We start from the raw sequence: 18,047 nt of genomic DNA, 5'->3' as shown, positions 1-18,047 counted from the left end.
TGCTCAGTGCATGGCAGTCGGATGTAAATGATCTCAGAGAGTCAATATTAGTTGAATTCTGGGAAAAATCTCTAAGAGAATTTTCTTTAATTAAATTAAAAGCTTGCCTATCTAGAGGCTCTTTAGAGCCACTCTTAATTACTGAATAGTCTTTCATGTTGACGTTATTCAAGTAGGCTATAATCTTCACAAAGTTACGACTGCTACCTTTACAGTATTTTTGACAAGAACATCTGTACAGATTTGGCTTGGTAACTACGAGCAGATACGAGGATTACTCGGTTGCAAACTAAGTTTAAATACAGAATTATTTTTATTACTATTCATTCCAACTAAATTCAAGAACTCAAGCAAGAGAAAATTCAACAGTCTTCTGCTTTCTACACGGATATATGTCAATGGCAGTCATGTAATGTTCTTCAGAATTACGCATGAATACCAGCTGAGACTAGTAAGGCAACTGACAGAAATGAAGTTTTTATTAAAAATGAAATATAAATAGCACCAGTTATCTGTCTGCTATTTTGGTTCTGGATAGAATGTTCTAAAGACAGTAAATGAGTTTAATAAAGAAATCACACAGATAAAAGCCATGGAGATCACTGCTTTACTCCTACACATTCACATGGTAATAACAAAGGGCTGGAGGCAGAGGAGGAGGAAGCACAGTAAAATGTTTTGTAATGTGCAGTTCATTTCTCCAGAAGTCCTCACCCTGCCACCTTATTTGAAGAAGGACAAGAGGAGGAGAAGAGAAGCTGAAAACAAGAATAATCTCTCTGCTCTATTAACTACGGTACTACAGCGTGAATAAAGAACCCCAGATATCAGTCTGCCACATCCTAAAAATAAAATTAAGTGCAATTGGTAATTTTTATATTGAAAATTTTGCAAAACTGTCTAGGCTCTATAAGGTGCTTTCTCTGCAAGGGACCCATTGCAGCGCAGGAGATCAAACTACAGTGCTGCTTCTCTTTTCCAAAGTGACAACTGCTTGTAACTCCTGGCAAAAAAGGTATAGGTAGGAGCTGAGCACTCTGAAGCCTTGTGTGTGTGCACTATTAAATGCTCAGGGAAGAGAGCTTCATTACTGATTTTTTTTTTGACTGTCAGCCACAAATGTTTTTACCCTACATGAAGACAACTGAGGTTCTGCTCAGAACAGGCATTAGTTCTGCTTTGCCTTTGGGTTTGCCCAAGCTGTGTGAAAAGCTTCTGAAACCCTAGTCTAGCTAGGGTTCAATGCAATTGCTAGTGAACCCTATTTCTTTTCAGTTTTCAGTTTGACGCACATCTCTGCTTTGACAAAAAGTTCTGAACACCACTGGCAATTATTCATTGGGCTTTCATAATAAAGGAAGGAGAGAAGAAAGGGAGGAGGAAAAACAGAAATGAATGTGTGCAAGTGCAGCTATGGAATTACTTCACAGTTTTTTACTACTGCTTAATATTCCACACCTGAAAAGAGTTCCTTCTAGCAAAAATAATAAAAAATATAACATTTTCTACTGAAACAACTTATGCCATGTCTATTTTTTTTAACTGACTGCAATCCAGAACGATTGCTGAAAACTCTTTAAAATTTATGTTAATCAAATTAAAGTAACTCTGGCAAAAAAAAAATAGTTATTACATTACTGGGCATTTTTCACTTAACCACTGCAATTCAGAGAGCCTGCAAACCTCACCCTGTAGTTAGAAATAATGGTGTAAATCCAGTATGCTGCCAACTAAAAGACAGAAAAACGTAGTTCTAGTTCAGCACCAAACCCACATATTAATTGTGTACTCTGAGACCCAAACAGGGTTTCTGTGCCCTTATGCAGCTTTCTGCATCACAACTAAGAATATGTGTAGCTAATTCAGACTCCCGATAAAGAGTTATAATCAGAAGCATACTAAAAAGAAATAAAAATGAAATTCAGTGCACAGAATAACTGCTAACACTGATGAGAAGAAATTAGACGCCTGCTAAGAACACCTATTACAAATAAATGTGGACAGGAATACAACAGCTCTTTCTGTCAATATTAAAAAAGATAAATTGACACCTTAGAGAAAAACAAACATGCATTTTCACACTGCAGAGCACTGTGAATCGCTCTGTGATGTGACCCATATAACACACAGCCCGCAGTCTCCAGGAACTCCCACTCGCTTTGCAGTCCACTCCAGGAGCAAGGCTGCATGAGGACTGCCTCAATTCCTGCATTGCAAGAGCACAGCCTGCTCCTGCATGACTGCATTGTTTTTCTGTAAATGCACAACAAAGCGGAGCTCCTGCAACAGTTAGGCAGCCCTGCCCTTAAACAAACAGAAGATCCTCACCAGTCACGAGCAATTTCATAGTACTGTTGCTGTATAAAGGCACTGCTACGAACTTTTGACATAATCAAACTTTTCCTAATTGATTTGCGTGAGAGGCATTAAAAGTTACTCAGTAAAAAGGCAAGCAAGATAATTGAAGAAGTGGAAGAAGCGTTTTAAACGAATCTCCTGAGCGTTAACCTCTGACTTTGGACAGCATTTTTAGAAAGCATCCCAAAGTCTCCTTTACAATAATCAGTTTATGCTGCAGTCACGCTTTATTCAGAAGTTAAGCATGACAGCAAGACTCCTCAGATAGTTCCTATTTCAAAAGGCAAGTACTCTGACCACATGTAAGGTTTCCAGTAAAACTCTGATGGACAAACATGCCTAAATGAGATAAAATGAAATTAATAGTCCACAGTAGAACTTTTCATATTTATGTGCCACTGTAGATGCTATAAAAGAACATGAGCTTAGTGGCCTTTAGGAAAAAATAATGAAAACTCAGATTTACAGTTGCAGATCACTGGCTCATATTTTCAAAGTAAAACTGAGAGATACACAATTCTCTTAGGCTTCATTTACAACCTTGTCCACTGGTTTAAGCATAGAACTGGCAGTCGTATTTCTTCTCAAGTTTATAATTCACTGCATGATACTGAGAATGCAACTTAACATTTTGGTGCTTGAATTCAAATGCTAAATGACTACAGGTTATGTGTAGCGTGGTCTTCATCTGTGTGCACGCAACAGATTTCTGGTTTCCTGAAGACATCTACAATTGTAGCATAAATTTAACACGATGCAACCATCTTTTCTTTCCAAGTTGACTCAATCTATTAATTCCAGTAAATCAGAAAGGTTTTGTTTTTCTTAAACTGATTAGATGCAAGTATTCTGCATTACACTGGTTTCTACATTAGGTAAAATGTGTGTGCAAGTACCTAAAATATTTTGATCAAAAGCAAAACATGGCATCACTGCAGCACTCTGAACTGAACTACAAATACCTCAATTCAAGCCACGTATACAAAGTCCAATTGGAAAAGTTGTTTTACAGGTCCAGAGAGCAACCTGCTTAATCTTACACAGTAAATAAATGTTTGTAAGAATAAAAAATAGAAATAGACTCAGCAGTGCAGTGCTGCTTGGCACGTAGTCAGAAGACAGGGGTTTCTGCTCATGCACATGAGCTACTCTTACATTCCAGGGAAAAGGAACTCTGTACATGAGGTTCTACACACGATGCCTGGTGCCTGAGGAGTCAATCAAATTCTGCCTCAGCATTCCAGCCAGGCAGCAGCCTTTGCTGCCTGCAGTGGATAAAGAGAACACTGCTGAGACTGGAGGCTCTTTTTACCAAGTCTAATTATATTCCTATTCTAAACCATTCCAAATGCATTTCAAAACCCAGAAATATTCTGGCCTCTTCACCCTTCAGAAACTGTCGTAAAAGTTTCTGATAGAAGAAATTTTGGGTCTAAATGTTTATGTTTCGTGTCTCACATAATGAAAATTGAATTTTATTTCACCGGGAAAACAAATGCAGCCTTGTGTGTGGAGATGGACAAGCTCATTTCAAACAGCATCTGCAGAAGAAAAGGCTGCATTGCTAAGTCTTTTTGTGCTTGGCCTCTCCAGGTCACTATAAGGAACAAGCAAATAGATAAGGTGGCAAAGGGAACAAAAAGAGGAATATTACAGAGCTACAAAAAGCAGGTTCTACCAAAACTGTAGTTAATTTAATGTTAGTTCTAAGCATTTTAGTTAGTTCTATGTATTTTCCTCCACCTCTATCACTGTTAGGGAATAAAAATAAATAATCTACAGATATAAAATATTATTGTCCTCAGGACTTTCTAAATAAAGCCAAACCAGGGTTAGATATTCTGAGGGAAAGAAAGGAAAATACCAGGACAGAAATCAATGCATTGCAGCCTACAGGCCTACTTCTGTGTTCTCAGAGCTTGATAGAAAAACAGGGAGGGAAAGACACAAAAATTATTTCAAATGACTTTTGCCCTTTCTTAGAATTCAGCTGCGTTTAAAATTGTTCCATCTTATATACAGCCACTGCAGTGCCCATGGAAGGAGAACAGCTTGTGACCAGCCATGGCATAGCTGTCTTCTTTCCTCTTGGCCACAATGAGACACACAGATCTTCCATATCGTTATGATAAGAACATTATTATGTCTCCCTGCAACATCTTTACTGTCAGTCCCACTGAACACTCTCATTCAAAAAGGATGTCGTTAATTGATTTACTTGATGGAATACACTTTTCAGTTAATGGATTAGATCAAACTCATACCTGAGTACAGTTCATATGAGCTAGTCTGTTCCCTCATCAAAGAAACAAACTTCAGCTAACACAGAAAAGCTGCTTCTTTGATTTTCACATGAAGCTCTGCAGAAACTCTCACAAAGAGTTGTTTCATAGCACAGAACCTCTGAACATGTTGTTTTTTGATGCCAGCTCAGAAAAGAAATGAAGAAGCGAACACACATTCAGACAACACCAACAGCAAAGGCAGTGTCCTAGTATTTCCCTGGGCAAAATTCTCATGTCTTCCAACGAGAATTCACTATTTTTTTTGTCTTTCATTGAGTTTTCAGTTTCATTCTTCAGAGAGAAGAAAGTAACGTTCCAATCGCTTCAGGTCGCTACACTAAAAGCTAAGCAAAGTCATGGCTGTAGAAGCACTGTCTTGTTATAAACTGTTAAATATTACATACAGATAGCTTTTACTGTTGCACATCTACAAATACGCAGTTAGTGTATTTTAGCTGTTAAATGCTGTAACACTGTAGTCATTTCATTGCTGTCATCTGCTTGCTTTAATTACCTCCAGCCCTATATTTGAAATAGTTTCTCCCTAATACACTCTTGTGGTTCACAAAGCAGTCCCTAAAATATGATCAGATAGCAAACAACTCTGTGAAACCTATGCTAAGAAAGAGAGATCTGTCTGTGTTTTCTGGCTGACTGCAAGCTCTCACTGGAACTTCTTTTTTTTCTCCTCGATGTCTTTAGAGCTTCTCTGAGGGCTCAACTCTTCGCAGACTCCCCTCTCTCACTTCAGAGCTTCCTTCCCATACTTAGGTGCACACTTTCAAAAAAGCTATAGGACATAACTGTCTTTCAGCATTCTACAACACCCCCTACGATAGGTGTAAAGATGTGGTCCAAGGATTCTGAGATAAACAAAGGTGACAGATGAGGAAAAGAGTAATTTAAATACTGTTTCAGAATTACCTAAAACATCCTTATTTAGCTTTACTTTCCACAAAGAAGTGCTTGTAATTGCAATGTTTTACAAGACAGAGAAAGCATCACACTAATGCACGTTTCACATCGTGAGTGCTTACAGGGTGTGTGCTCCATGAGTAATTAACATGGGATGCAGAGTAACATTACACAGCCCTAGGGCCACCTCTCAGCACAGACAATGTACACTCAAATAAACACACTGAGAAATCCTGGCCCTATCACAGCAACAACATTTTCATCCGTGTCATTTAGAGAATAAGCAACTCACTGGTTTATATACTTCCATTACATAATCATGGATTACAGAGAAATATGTGGAACATCCAAGATTCGTTATGGCTGGTCATCAGAGAAAGAACAAAGCTTGATTCTTCTCGGCAAATTTAGGCAGAACAGTGAAACTTGAACTTAAATTACCATCAAAAACCCACTCCTTTTTGGTCTCATTTGTGATAGGCTAAATTCACAGAAATTTTCATAGGCATTCCCAAGACTTCCCTACCACAGCAGGTCAGTAGCCATCTCCTTTCTAAACCAAAATGAATGCAAACACTAAGGCAGAAGTCTGCATCTGCAGGGTCCCAACCTGAGAAATAACATCAATACTGCAATACTCAAGATCATGCTGAAACAGAGAGCCGTAGCCATTTCCTTTTGGACATCTCCGCATTTACATTAGAGTCAGCCACGGTGTGACCCCCCCCGCAGATGACAGAGCCATCGTTGTCCTACTGTCGCAAGTCAGCGCCATTTCCCTATCCAGCAAGGAGCAGCCCAGCTCCTGCTAGCACGGTCCTCACCCAGATTTACATCCTGAAGAAGCTGTGCTTTTGGCAGAAGAGAATTTAAGATGTATCAGTTTAGAAAGATGAAGGAAGAGAAAGCATCTCTTTAGCCTAATAGGGCACTCAGCTGGGAGGAAGGAGTCCTGCTCCTGATCCTCATGCTGCTTCTATATTTTCTTGGTTATTCATTTTCTGCACAGCAGGAACAAAAGGCACAACTCTCCCCCATTCCAAGCACATCCTTCAAAACGCATTTTGGGTTGGAAAACTTCCACATTCCAATTTTTTTTTTTTTTTTCCAAGATGAACACTTATAACAGTGACCAAAGTTGTGGTTGTGTTACCTTAAGGGAGTAAAAACCCTACAGAAATACTGAAACAGAACATTTGTATAATCAGCTGCCAGGACTGGAGAGATGGAACACTAAGGATAATGCTCAGAATTAGAATCCTTATTTTACCATTGTTCATTTGGCAATTTTGCAATTCTAATTCTTTATTCCTATGGCAAACATGACAGTGATATCTTTAAATCCTATTTTCATGATTTATCTACAGAAGCCAATGCAAAAGGCACTTCTGTGCTGGCCTTTCATCTGAAAACTCCTTATACTCTGAAAATAGCAATTAATCTTCCCAACACTTAACTACGTCTTCCAGAGCATTAACAGCTTATTTTACAGGTGGTGAAGCCAAGGCAGAGGAGCACTGAGTCAAACACTCAAAGTGACATAATAAACCTATCCTGGTACTGCATAATGTCTCTGCATGGTTGAAGTCCACATAATATTTCTTGGAGATGGTTAAGAAGAAAAACGAACCTCTTGAGATTCACAGTTGAGTTGTCATCAGAATACTACATGTTTTTCTTGATACAACACTTGCTACATACATATGCTCAATATTACAAATCTGAATTTTTCCTGGTTTGAAAATTAGGTTTAACAATTTCTGTACCTGCATTAGCACCAGGTTACGTTGGGGCACAACACAGCAGTATTGTAAAACTTGTAATTCCAGTATGCAAAACTCAGAACTTTTTCAAATCTTGTCAAGGCCCTTCTGCACAATTAACAACTTGATGTCAGCAATGCTTTTTTTTTTTAATTGCTGCAATCTAATTTTGCTGCATGTGCCCATGTGTAAGTGTGCATGTCCATGCTAAAGTAAATAGGCCAAAGTATGAGATAAAAAGCCCAGCATTCAGTAGTAGCATTTAATTCCCAGGCATACGTACAAAATTCTTGGGCCTTGAAAGCATTGTCTGATCAGGACAGGCACAAGCAGCAGCTCTCCCATGCTATGACTGCCATATAACATGCATCAGGACTGTCTTCCTTCTAAACAGAACTATTATTCACCTTGTAATCGACCACTGTTTATGTCACACAAATTGCTGCAGCGTAACTAAGATGATCAAAGCACAAACATCAAATTTTACTTTCTAGTTACATGACATTAGATTAGTTTTTAATTTTTCCACGCAAATTAAACAAATTTTAATATGAAACAGACAAATATATCTATATTAGGTGGTGGGCATAATTAACTAGGCTGAATTTAAGTTACATAAGCTAGTGTGACTTTTCACATGCAGAAAAGGTCTAAGTCATAGGGTATAGAAAGCTGCACCCTTACCCTGCTGCCTTTATGTGCCTTTGATGTAAATATTCACACAAATAAGCAGTTGTGTGGATAATCACGGTGCATTTCCTGCAACTATTTTTCTGGATAAATGCTTGACAGCAGAAACATTAATGGGAAGTCAGTAATATAAAGTGTGTTTCCTTCCTGTTTTTATTCAACTGATCCATAATACATTTTGTAGCATTCAAAGAATTTTAACCACTTAAATACGACAACCCAAAATCAGAACCAGAAAAAATTCCTTGCAATCACACATCTTGTACTGAAATTAGACTAAACGATTATCCATGTTCTGTGATTTGTTTAAAATAGCAGACACCTGTATGCTTTTTCTGTAGAAAAGCATCCATTCACCAATTAAAAAAAGAGACAGATGAAGATAGGTAAAGCATGCAAAGCCTAATTTTAGAGCACAGACAAGAGCAATTTTAGTTCATCTAGGAGGAAACATCTCTTTAATGACAAAATTAAGGATTTAAGATCAAAGCCAGTCATATAGTCATTACACAAAAAAAATGTAATCAGGTGATAAACTGCAACTGCTGCTGGTAATATTCCTTCCCCCTGAGATATAAGAACAAGGAGGATATAGAACTAAAGTCTGATCTTGAAGATTAATTCAGCGATCATGGGAATTTCACCACCTTGTATTAGGATTCAGACCAGAGCTGGAGAAACATAATTTTTAGTGCCAGAGAAGCCTCCTAGCAATACTCAGGAGAGAGAAAAAGAGGAGTAATATACAAAACCAAGTGCAGGGAATTAAAATTCTTCTCATTATGAAGGCAAGTGCTGAGCTGTATAGACAGAAATGTACAAAACAGAGAACCTTCAAGGCAAACGAAGGGAGCTAGCTGTGGTGCAGCAAAAGTCAAGTCTCAGCTGACAATATCATATACCTAAAGCACAACACTGATGACTAACACACCACTGTTAGTTCATCTATGTGTTTGGCCCTGTATTAAATAAAAATCTAGATTTTGAAGGGAATAAATAAACGTTCCTTATACAAATAAGCTCTTAAAAAAGAAAAAAGATATTAAGTTCCCCTTAAGCTCATGATACTCAGTTTCAAAATTTAACTGAGATGCTGGACTGCAACAGTAGGCCTTTAGCTTCCTGAGTATGATTCATATTTCAAAGCAAGGCAAATAAATGCTAGCAGCAACAACAATCAAATCTGAGCAAAAACACACACTGAAGACGTGTTCAGGACATTACAGAGGGCAAAATCATAAACTGCTGAACAATTCTTTTCTGCCCGACTGATTTTTTGTTCCCTCCCCCTTTTAAATCCAAACAGCTGACAAAGTCAACGACGACTTCTACACCAAACGCCGACATCTCGCAGAACTGGCTGCCAAGGGGAGCCTTCCGCTGCACCCGGTGCGCATAGAGGAAGACAGAGCGTACACAATCGACAGCGGCTTAACCAAACAGAACGGGCAGAAATCCAAAATGGCAAAGATACACACACACCCGTTAGGCTACAATTCCCATTACAAGACCTGGGATCCAAACGACCAGTCTCTTAGACGGCAAGCATATGCAAACAAGGGGAAATACAGTATGGGAGACCCAACATTAAGTGACCCACTGACAACGCGGAGTCAGAATTATTTGGGTCCACAGCCATACTTCATAACCAACAGCAAGACAGAAGTAACTGTTTGAGCTTTTCTTTTCCTTTTTTTTTTTTTTTTTTTGTAAAGAAATCCTTTAAAAAACACATGCAAATATAACACACAACACACTCAACTGAAAGGCAAAAAATAAATTTTAAAACATAAAAAGGAAAAAACAAAACAAACAATCCACAGTGGAATGAAGAAAGCAAGCAAGGAAGGAAGGAAAGAAAGATGGAAGGAAGCTCCACCTGGACATTCTTGGTATCCAGCTAACTAGACCGAAGAGTGAGTGAATACCATTCAGCAATACACACTGAAGGTTGAATTATAAACTACATTTGTATTTCACAACGGAGCATAAACCCTTGTGACTAAATTTTTTTACTTGAAACTAAAATCCATGATGAGAAGTAGCACAACCTAGAGAAATTTTACGTCTGCTTAAACATTTACTCTATGTACCTGCCTTGAGACAGTGGAAGAAGAAAAAACAATACACTGTAATATATTATTTCAGTGAGGAATTTTGTATAAAACCTATTAACAGTCGATCACTAGGCCCATGAAAAGTCAAGACCAAACATCTTGGTACAACTCAGAACATCAATTATCATACTTTCATCCCATTCTATAGAAAGTGCAAAAAATATTTATACAGTAAGAAAGACTCTTTCATGTGGAATTTATGAAGACTGTTACATTTTAGAGCACATACAATCTTTCCAGCTGACAGTATAGAATTCTGAGGGATGATAACAATCAGCAGAGGATTTTGTTTCAGTTTACTTTGAAATTTTTGGGATCCTTCAAAATAAGAAGAGACACTTCATGCGACACAGACAGCTGCTGGGGGAATAAGGGCATCAAAACATTCCCTCTCAGTCCTCCTGTTTTCAGGCAGATGGTAACAATTCTCACTTGGAAGACAGTCAGGACTTTTTCTTCACCTATATGTTTTGCCTATCTTCAAATGCTTCAGACTGAAAATAAGCGTGGGTGGTGCCTTTACTGTATTACTATTGTTCAATGACAGTCTTGTTTCTTCAAGTGACCCCTTTGTCCCTTTATGCTATTTCCTCATGTTTTGCTAAGGATGACAAGGGCTCTGCCCTGCTCAGCCCCCTCTGTTTGTCCTGAAGGGAAACTGGACTACGTCTCCAAGCAGCAGTTGCAGTCAGGTTGCACTATTTAGTTAGACCCCTCCATTTTCCTAGTTTAAACTTTTGCCCTTTAGTCTGGCATTTTGTATTTGCTTTTAGCCATGGTAGTTCTTTCTTTGTAGTTCAATTAAATGTTATATGGTATATTGTCTCTACTGTTTAGCTCTCTATAGTGGCGTTCCCTCTTGGTGGACTATTTGATGGAAGAGTCTACTGGACTAGCCTCAAACATCAAAGAGGTTTGGGTTTAAACTACTCAACTCGATTCGTGGTCTCAGCTGAGGCTCTGATGAGATGGATGCCTTGTTTATGAGTAAAACCACTCTCTAATTGGTCCCTGGTAGCAGCCTCACAGCACCAGGCCTGTAAGGCTTCTGCAAATCCCCAATAAGGTAAGCAGAACTGGGATGGTAGGTAGGCAGCATGTTCAGTTTTTCACTTAAATTCCTGCCCTTCTCCCTGACCTGAATCCTAACTAGCTATCTTACTACAGCTGAATTCTCAGTAGCTGTCAGTTATTCCTGAGATAAGTTGTGGAAGGGTATGCAGGGAGGAGTGAGAACTGTGATATTGTAAAAAGAATGTGAAGTGGCACTTCTTACTGTACTCAAGTGACTGGCAGCATTTCTTTTTAGCCCAAAGGATGCAAGGGCTATGAATGTGAAATACAGTTAAATGGAAAGATCATTTTTCCTAAGCTATGTTGAGATTGACATGTATTCTGAGAGCATCAGCATCTCTCCATAAGCGTGCTGCTAAACTATATCATCATCTATTTTAAGACTATCAGAATTGGACAAAACCCAGGGGACAAATACTTTGCACAAAACCCAGACTCTCTATTATCTTAATTTTATTCTTTTAATCTCTATTGCCTTCACAACTGGCTTAATTTGACCCTTTATGGAATGTTGCCGTTAATCCATTTGCTTTAGATAACACTTTACAGCTGCACTGTAATTCACAGAGGTTTCGTGTAACTTAAGAATATTTTATGTGGAAATATTTTAGTAACTGTATGTTCTGTAAGGAAACCCGTGTTAATACTTGTTAACTACAGAGTTTATGATACCAATAATACTTCCTACAATAAAGATGTTTGTTTGTTTTTTTAAGAATGTTTATTTGTAAACATATGTATTCACTATATTAATATGAATTTCTTACCTGGCAATAAAACTGATTCTATGTGAATCCAACATGCTGGCTGATTTGTTAGCTTTTGTCATTGGATCAATTTTTGATTATTAACTGAGCTTCTGTATCTTCTCACTGCAGTCAACAGCATTCACCTCAGCAAAAATGAAGGTGTGACTGCCATTGGTAATCTTGTGAACAAGGTTCTTCGGAAAGTACACACGTACTGCATACATTACTGAAGTGCAATGTATGTTACACTCAGGATAACATTACAGACAATGCATGCACGCCTTGCAAAGGTCCATTTGACCTATAAACATCCAAGCTCACACATAGCTTGTGCCACTTCATCAAAAAATTAGTTTCGGGGAAAGTAAAAAAGGTAAAGATGCACAGGGCCTGATTTTGTTCCTCATGACTGCATGGGAGTTTTGCAGTAAGCTTCAACTGCATTCCAGGACTAAAACTACCCAGCAAGTACAGATGAAACACTGGTGTATACTGTTTCAATTTTTCTTAGCATGTTCACTACTGAAAAACCTGTATGCAACAACTGTGTACCAAGCCAGCTGGAACAGAATGGTCATTTATGGACTCTCATTACTGTTTATGGCTCATAAACCTGACCACAAACAGAATCTCAGAAAAAGAGTGTTTTGGTAACAACTTCTGTTTACTTTGCTACAATGATGTTGGGTGAGTTTCAGCAGGAAAAACAAAGAATCAGCTTCCTTTCAGCTTTCCTTCCTTAAAATGCCAGAGGGCATTTTCAAGTATGTTCACGTATTCCTCTGTCCACTTCTTTTCATTCCCCTATCATGCTCACTCCACTGCACTGTTTCTCTCCTATATATCATATCTTTCCCACTAAATCATAATAGTCTCTTGGACAAAACAAAAGGCATCTTCTCTGGCTCCACCCTCTGAAAGCTTGCCTCCCTCCACAGACCTGTATCACATTCATTTCTCTATCTTCATTTGCAGCCACTCATTTTAAGTTAGTAAGTTCTCCACTATTTTCTCAATTGTATTCCAGGGCTTATTCTTACTGTTGCTTGTATGATGCTGATCTTATTCACCTAAGTTTCCTGGGGCGTACCTATTCATTTCTATACAGTTTGCAGTACTTTTGGTAGCTACAGAATTTCACAGTGCTTGGTACTGAGGTCTCCACTAGTAGCAATGTCTACTCATCTTCAATAAAACCTCACTGAAAATAAGAGAAGCACCTATCCCACAGACAACCACAGATCTCACTGACTTCTCACAGCTTCAGCTATCTCTGACTTCCCACATCATCCTCTAAGTAACCACACTGAAATCAGGTTTCTAACCTCTCATTTCTCTGCTCCTCACTCTTCTCAAGCTCAATACCCTGCATGTAATATCAGCTCTCTACATGTTTGTTTTTTCCTCATGCGTAAGCCTGAGCCTTTTGTCACCACGAACAACTGCATTGTAAGTAACTTCTGACTTACAATGTTGTAAGTAAGAAATTCAGTATTTCTTCTGTAAGTCTCCCTGATATTAACTCAGTACCCCATTATACCCAATAATGTGTGTCATCAAGAAACGAAGATGTTCCATATACAAAGCTATCAGGTCTCATAACACTCCACACTGTAGCTGCAAATGTTTCTGACTCACTACATTCATGCTTTGTTCTAATTTTATAGAATGATTAATGAGTCTGGAGTACTAAATAAACAACCCTACTCCAAAATTATTGCACAACTAATCTGCAGGACCACTCACAACACTGTCCCAGTTTAGAAGAAGTGAACTACATTCGTACCATATTCCTGTTAGGTTCAGATCGCACTGTCTACTGTCCTACCTGAAGAGATGAAGATGATTCTTCATGTCACACTGCAGTTTCTGCTACAGGTACTGCACAGAGGAGCAGAGAAGTCTAATCCGATGGCTTAGAATACAAATGCAAGCTCACCTCCAGTGTTCACCCATAAGCAATGTTTTCTTGAGAATAGGCTTCATTTATATTTCACAAAGAAGAGATAGAGACTGCACAGTGTTAGTTTAACAAAGGCAGTTTGGATTCCCACTCACAGGGCACATCTCTTGTTGCACTTGTGTTCTGGTCTACTAGACGGCACAACCAGTTCAGCTGGCTCTCCTGCTACACGTTGTGAAGGACTATGTTTCAGAGCAAAATGGCAGATGAGTGTGACCAATGAGGGGAAATAAATTTGAATGTTTCATGCTAAAACACAAAATCAATTCATGTGAAAAATTTAGCATAATAGCACAGTAATCTCAGCCTATGGACTGGGGGAGGAAGTCAGTAAATGCTATTACAGCCAGAAGCCCAGGGGAAATTTTTCTGTGTAAACATCAATATACAGCTCTAATTTGAAAAGTGGTTGTAAAAAACAATTCTTGGAACTCACACTTTATGTTTTAGAGAATCCCAGACTTGAATTTGCTCAGTCTACGAGTAAGATATGTCCTTACACCTGCCAAATTCAATCCAGAATACGTGCCTTAAACCAAGACTTTACTCCCCCCATCCAGCTGCACTAATGAAAGTCAGGACCAAATCAGATGTTTATATTCTGAATTTGCAAAAGCTGCCAGCAGACAAAAGGCAGCTGACAAGGCACAGTAGTAAATGCTTCCATAGAAGATGCACCATGAATTATTTTACACATATCACTCAATTCTGCTGGCTTTGTCAGGTTAGCAAAACATAAGAAATATATTTACCACCAGTGCCCACAAATCACACTACTTTACACTGGAAGGAAATCAAACCCAGACCTAGCTCTCAGGCTTTTTTCTATGTCATTATTTGCCAAATAAACATTATCGGAACAGTCTAGGGCTCCCTGAAAAAGGCCTTCTCTATCCTAGGACACCACTCTTCTCGAAAGATATTAATGGTATTGCTTCAAAAGTAAGGTTTTCAATTCATTTTTCATTCTCCAAGTTTGGGCTCCCATATGAGAAGCAGAAGTTGAGAATTCATGCTTACTTGAAGCTGAAATAGGTCTAGAATCTCAATCTATGAAAGCGCTGCATCACACAAGTGGGAAGAGTGAGCCACTACCCGTACCTAAGTGCATGAGGCAACGTCATGTTCCATTCATGCTCCTTCACTGACACATGAAGAGGGTCTTTATATCCATCTTTCTCTGTAGATAACCTGAGGACAATTTCGCATTCCCAAACTGCTATCATTTTATAAAATTATATTATTTTTCTAGGTAATTCTTCCAGGTAGAAGAATTATTTGTCTGTTCAGGGCTTTAGCTCTATGCTGTTAAACACATAGCTGCACCTTGTCTGTTTAAGTTAACACTAGCTTCCTTTGCTTAGCCAATTCACTTGCATTTAAATTATGATACATCCCTGCCTGCTAATAGGAGTTGATACTTCACTGTCAGAGTACATCATTCGAACCTGTAAGCCGCGTGTTGTGTGCATCCCTAGAAATAAATAGGGCTGGGAGCACACCAGGCTTTCAGCAGTGACAATATCCAACTGAGAGAGTACGTCAGGCAGTGCTGCTGCACAGTCTGAGGTTCAGCTACAACCAGGACTGAAAAACAGAACTAATCACCAGCCTTCCAAGTGGTCATTGGCAGGATTATTTTGTCAAGGAAACAACTCTTACCAAGCAGCAGGTGCGCCAGTGAAGTCAGTAATGTTGACTGAGCACAATGACCTTCTTTTGTTGGTCTCACTTTCACTCTCCAGTAGCTAGGCTCACACTAACATCTTGCTCACAGTCATTATTATGTGAGAGACCTTTGCCAGTCTGAGTACCTGTAATTCCCCAAAGAAACTGGTCCCCAAGAGAAAGAGCACCTTACCTGAGTGTTTCATTAAGCAAAGGAAGGAAGTATAAAATATCATCACTGTGGTCTTTCTCCCCACCACCTGCGAAGAGGATCTAGGTTTCACTTTGTCCCTAACAGTTCCTTACGACATAGGGAGAAAGCTAAAGGAAGCCTGCCTTTCTGCCTAAAGATTTCAAGTTTCCAAGGCAGTGTTAGACTTCAGAAGGGTTTTTTCAGACATGTTCTGCACGGGTAGTATTGACTGCCAAGCACAGAGACTCCCTGTTGACTCCCTCACACACTCTGAATGAAGAAAATCATGCAACTGAAAGACAGACTGGCACTACATCAGTACTGCCTTTACCACACGCCATACGAATTTCACAGGAATTTTATGATTAATTTACTAGATAAGATGTTATTGTTCACAGACAACAGATGAGTATACAGCTAAATGAGTATTCAGCAGGAAGGCCCTATTTTATCCTCCCCAGATTAACTCATAAGCACAGTTATTTCTACAGTTTCACTTCCATGTTAAGCTGGTCACAGGAAATTTCATTATGTTGAACATTCCAATATGCACTACAAAATCGATCTGCCACTTGAAACATCTTCATAACAGAAAAGTTTGCAGAAGTATTCTTTCTGTGAAGTATTCTTTCTGTGTGAAGTGGCAGTGAACAGGTATAACAAAGAGAATGCTACGCTTAAATGAAGAGGTGATATTAAGTCTCTACCAGCCCCAATCCCATTCCCCACATCTGTAACATTACAGCCATAATTACTGTACAACAACACTTCCTCGTCACAAAGTACTGCCGAGACTGAAGTCAATGCATTTAATCGACTTCAGTGGAAGATGAAGTCAACTTTCCATTATGTTCTATTATATTTGTTCACTTTTCAACAATAACCCTCTAGGATGGGTCACAATTTCTGAAAAGAAGACATAAAAGTGTGTAAATTCTTTATAAAACATTATAGCGCTCAGTAGCCTTCAAAATTCTTCTCTACTATCTTATCTGAAAGTGGGAGGAACGTTCTGCACCTCAGACACCCATACACATATACACGTGTGTGTGAAAAGAAGCAGCAAAAGAGAGACATACACAGAGAAGATAGCAAGGTGTGTCACCTTCAGTTTACACTGTCAGTGTGACAGAACACTAGACATTACTGACATTAACAGAAGCAAGCCTGCATTAATACAGAATCACATGATCATGTAGATTGGACAAGACCCTTATAATCACTGAGTCCAACCAACAGCCTGTAAGCCCACTGCTAACCCAGGTTCCTAAGTGCCACATACACGTGTCTTAGCCACACCTCCAGGGGTGGTGACTGCACCACCTCCCTGGGCAGCCTGCTCTTATTCCTAACCATTCTTTCCATGAAGAAATTATGCGGATATTCAATTCAAACCTCCCCTGGAGCAACTCAGGGCCATGTGTCCTGCCATATCACTTCTCACCTGAGAAAAGAGAGAACCGCCATCTTGCTACAGCCTCATTAGACAAAGGGCACTAATTTCATGAAGAGGTAATATTACCTGGTAATACTACTCCCTCCTCTCTTCTCCGGATTGACTTTGGGTTTTAATTGGATTTTGTTTCGCTGTTAGATTTAGTTTTTGCCTATGTCAGAATGGCCATAGTCTCATCAATCAACAGAAAACTAAGGAAAAGAGATTATCAAAAGTGCCCACTAGATCAAGGCAAAGGCTACAAAATTGAAGAGGTGACTAAGGCTGAAACAAGGAACATTATATAGAAATGATATTGCTGCCTGTAGAAGTTAAAAACTATGGAGCTTTTATACCATCTGTTAATTTCCCCTTTGCTTGCAGCATAAGGGAACCACACAAGATACACCATAATAAACAGATTTTTTCCTGTTGGAGATCGTAAGTCTCCAGAACCTGTGGCATATATGTTCACTTACACTCAAGCTGTTAATATATAAAAGTGAGAAGGGAACCAGTATTTTTATCTTTGTGGAATAGCAGCTGAGACAGACAACACAACCTCCGCAGAGGGACACGTCCATATGCTGCACAATAATGAATGCCAAGAAATAATACAGTATAGGGGCTTCTCCTCGGCAGTTCTATTCTGTCATTTTAAATACAGGTAAAAAATCTTCGTCCACAAAGATTCTTCAAAAACTGACATAGCATGGTATCTTAGAAAAAAAACATCTGAAAAGACCATACACAACATTATTTCCCAGGCCATTTCTGTTACCCTGTTATGATGAACACTATCTCTTGCCAGAGCTGCATTCCAGGCCTTACCACTCA

General features: G+C 38.9%; 1 protein-coding gene across 1 annotated transcript in view; it reads left to right on the top strand.

Moving 5' to 3' along the window:
- Positions 1–9,739, top strand: part of SHISA9 (shisa family member 9) — a 157,335-nt gene extending 147,596 nt beyond the window's left edge. The window contains 1 exon segment of the mRNA XM_042828188.1: positions 9,318–9,739. Within this exon segment, the coding sequence (XP_042684122.1) occupies positions 9,318–9,688 (371 nt within the window). The 3' untranslated portion in view covers positions 9,689–9,739.
- Positions 9,740–18,047: the final 8,308 nt, after the last annotated feature.

This window comes from Centrocercus urophasianus, unplaced genomic scaffold (genome assembly GCF_019232065.1).
Source record: "Centrocercus urophasianus isolate 14NV4802_14NV808 unplaced genomic scaffold, USGS_Curo_1.0 seq_29, whole genome shotgun sequence".
In the NCBI taxonomy this organism is placed as follows: Eukaryota; Metazoa; Chordata; class Aves; order Galliformes; family Phasianidae; genus Centrocercus; species Centrocercus urophasianus.
This window is presented reverse-complemented; position numbering and strand designations above follow the sequence as displayed.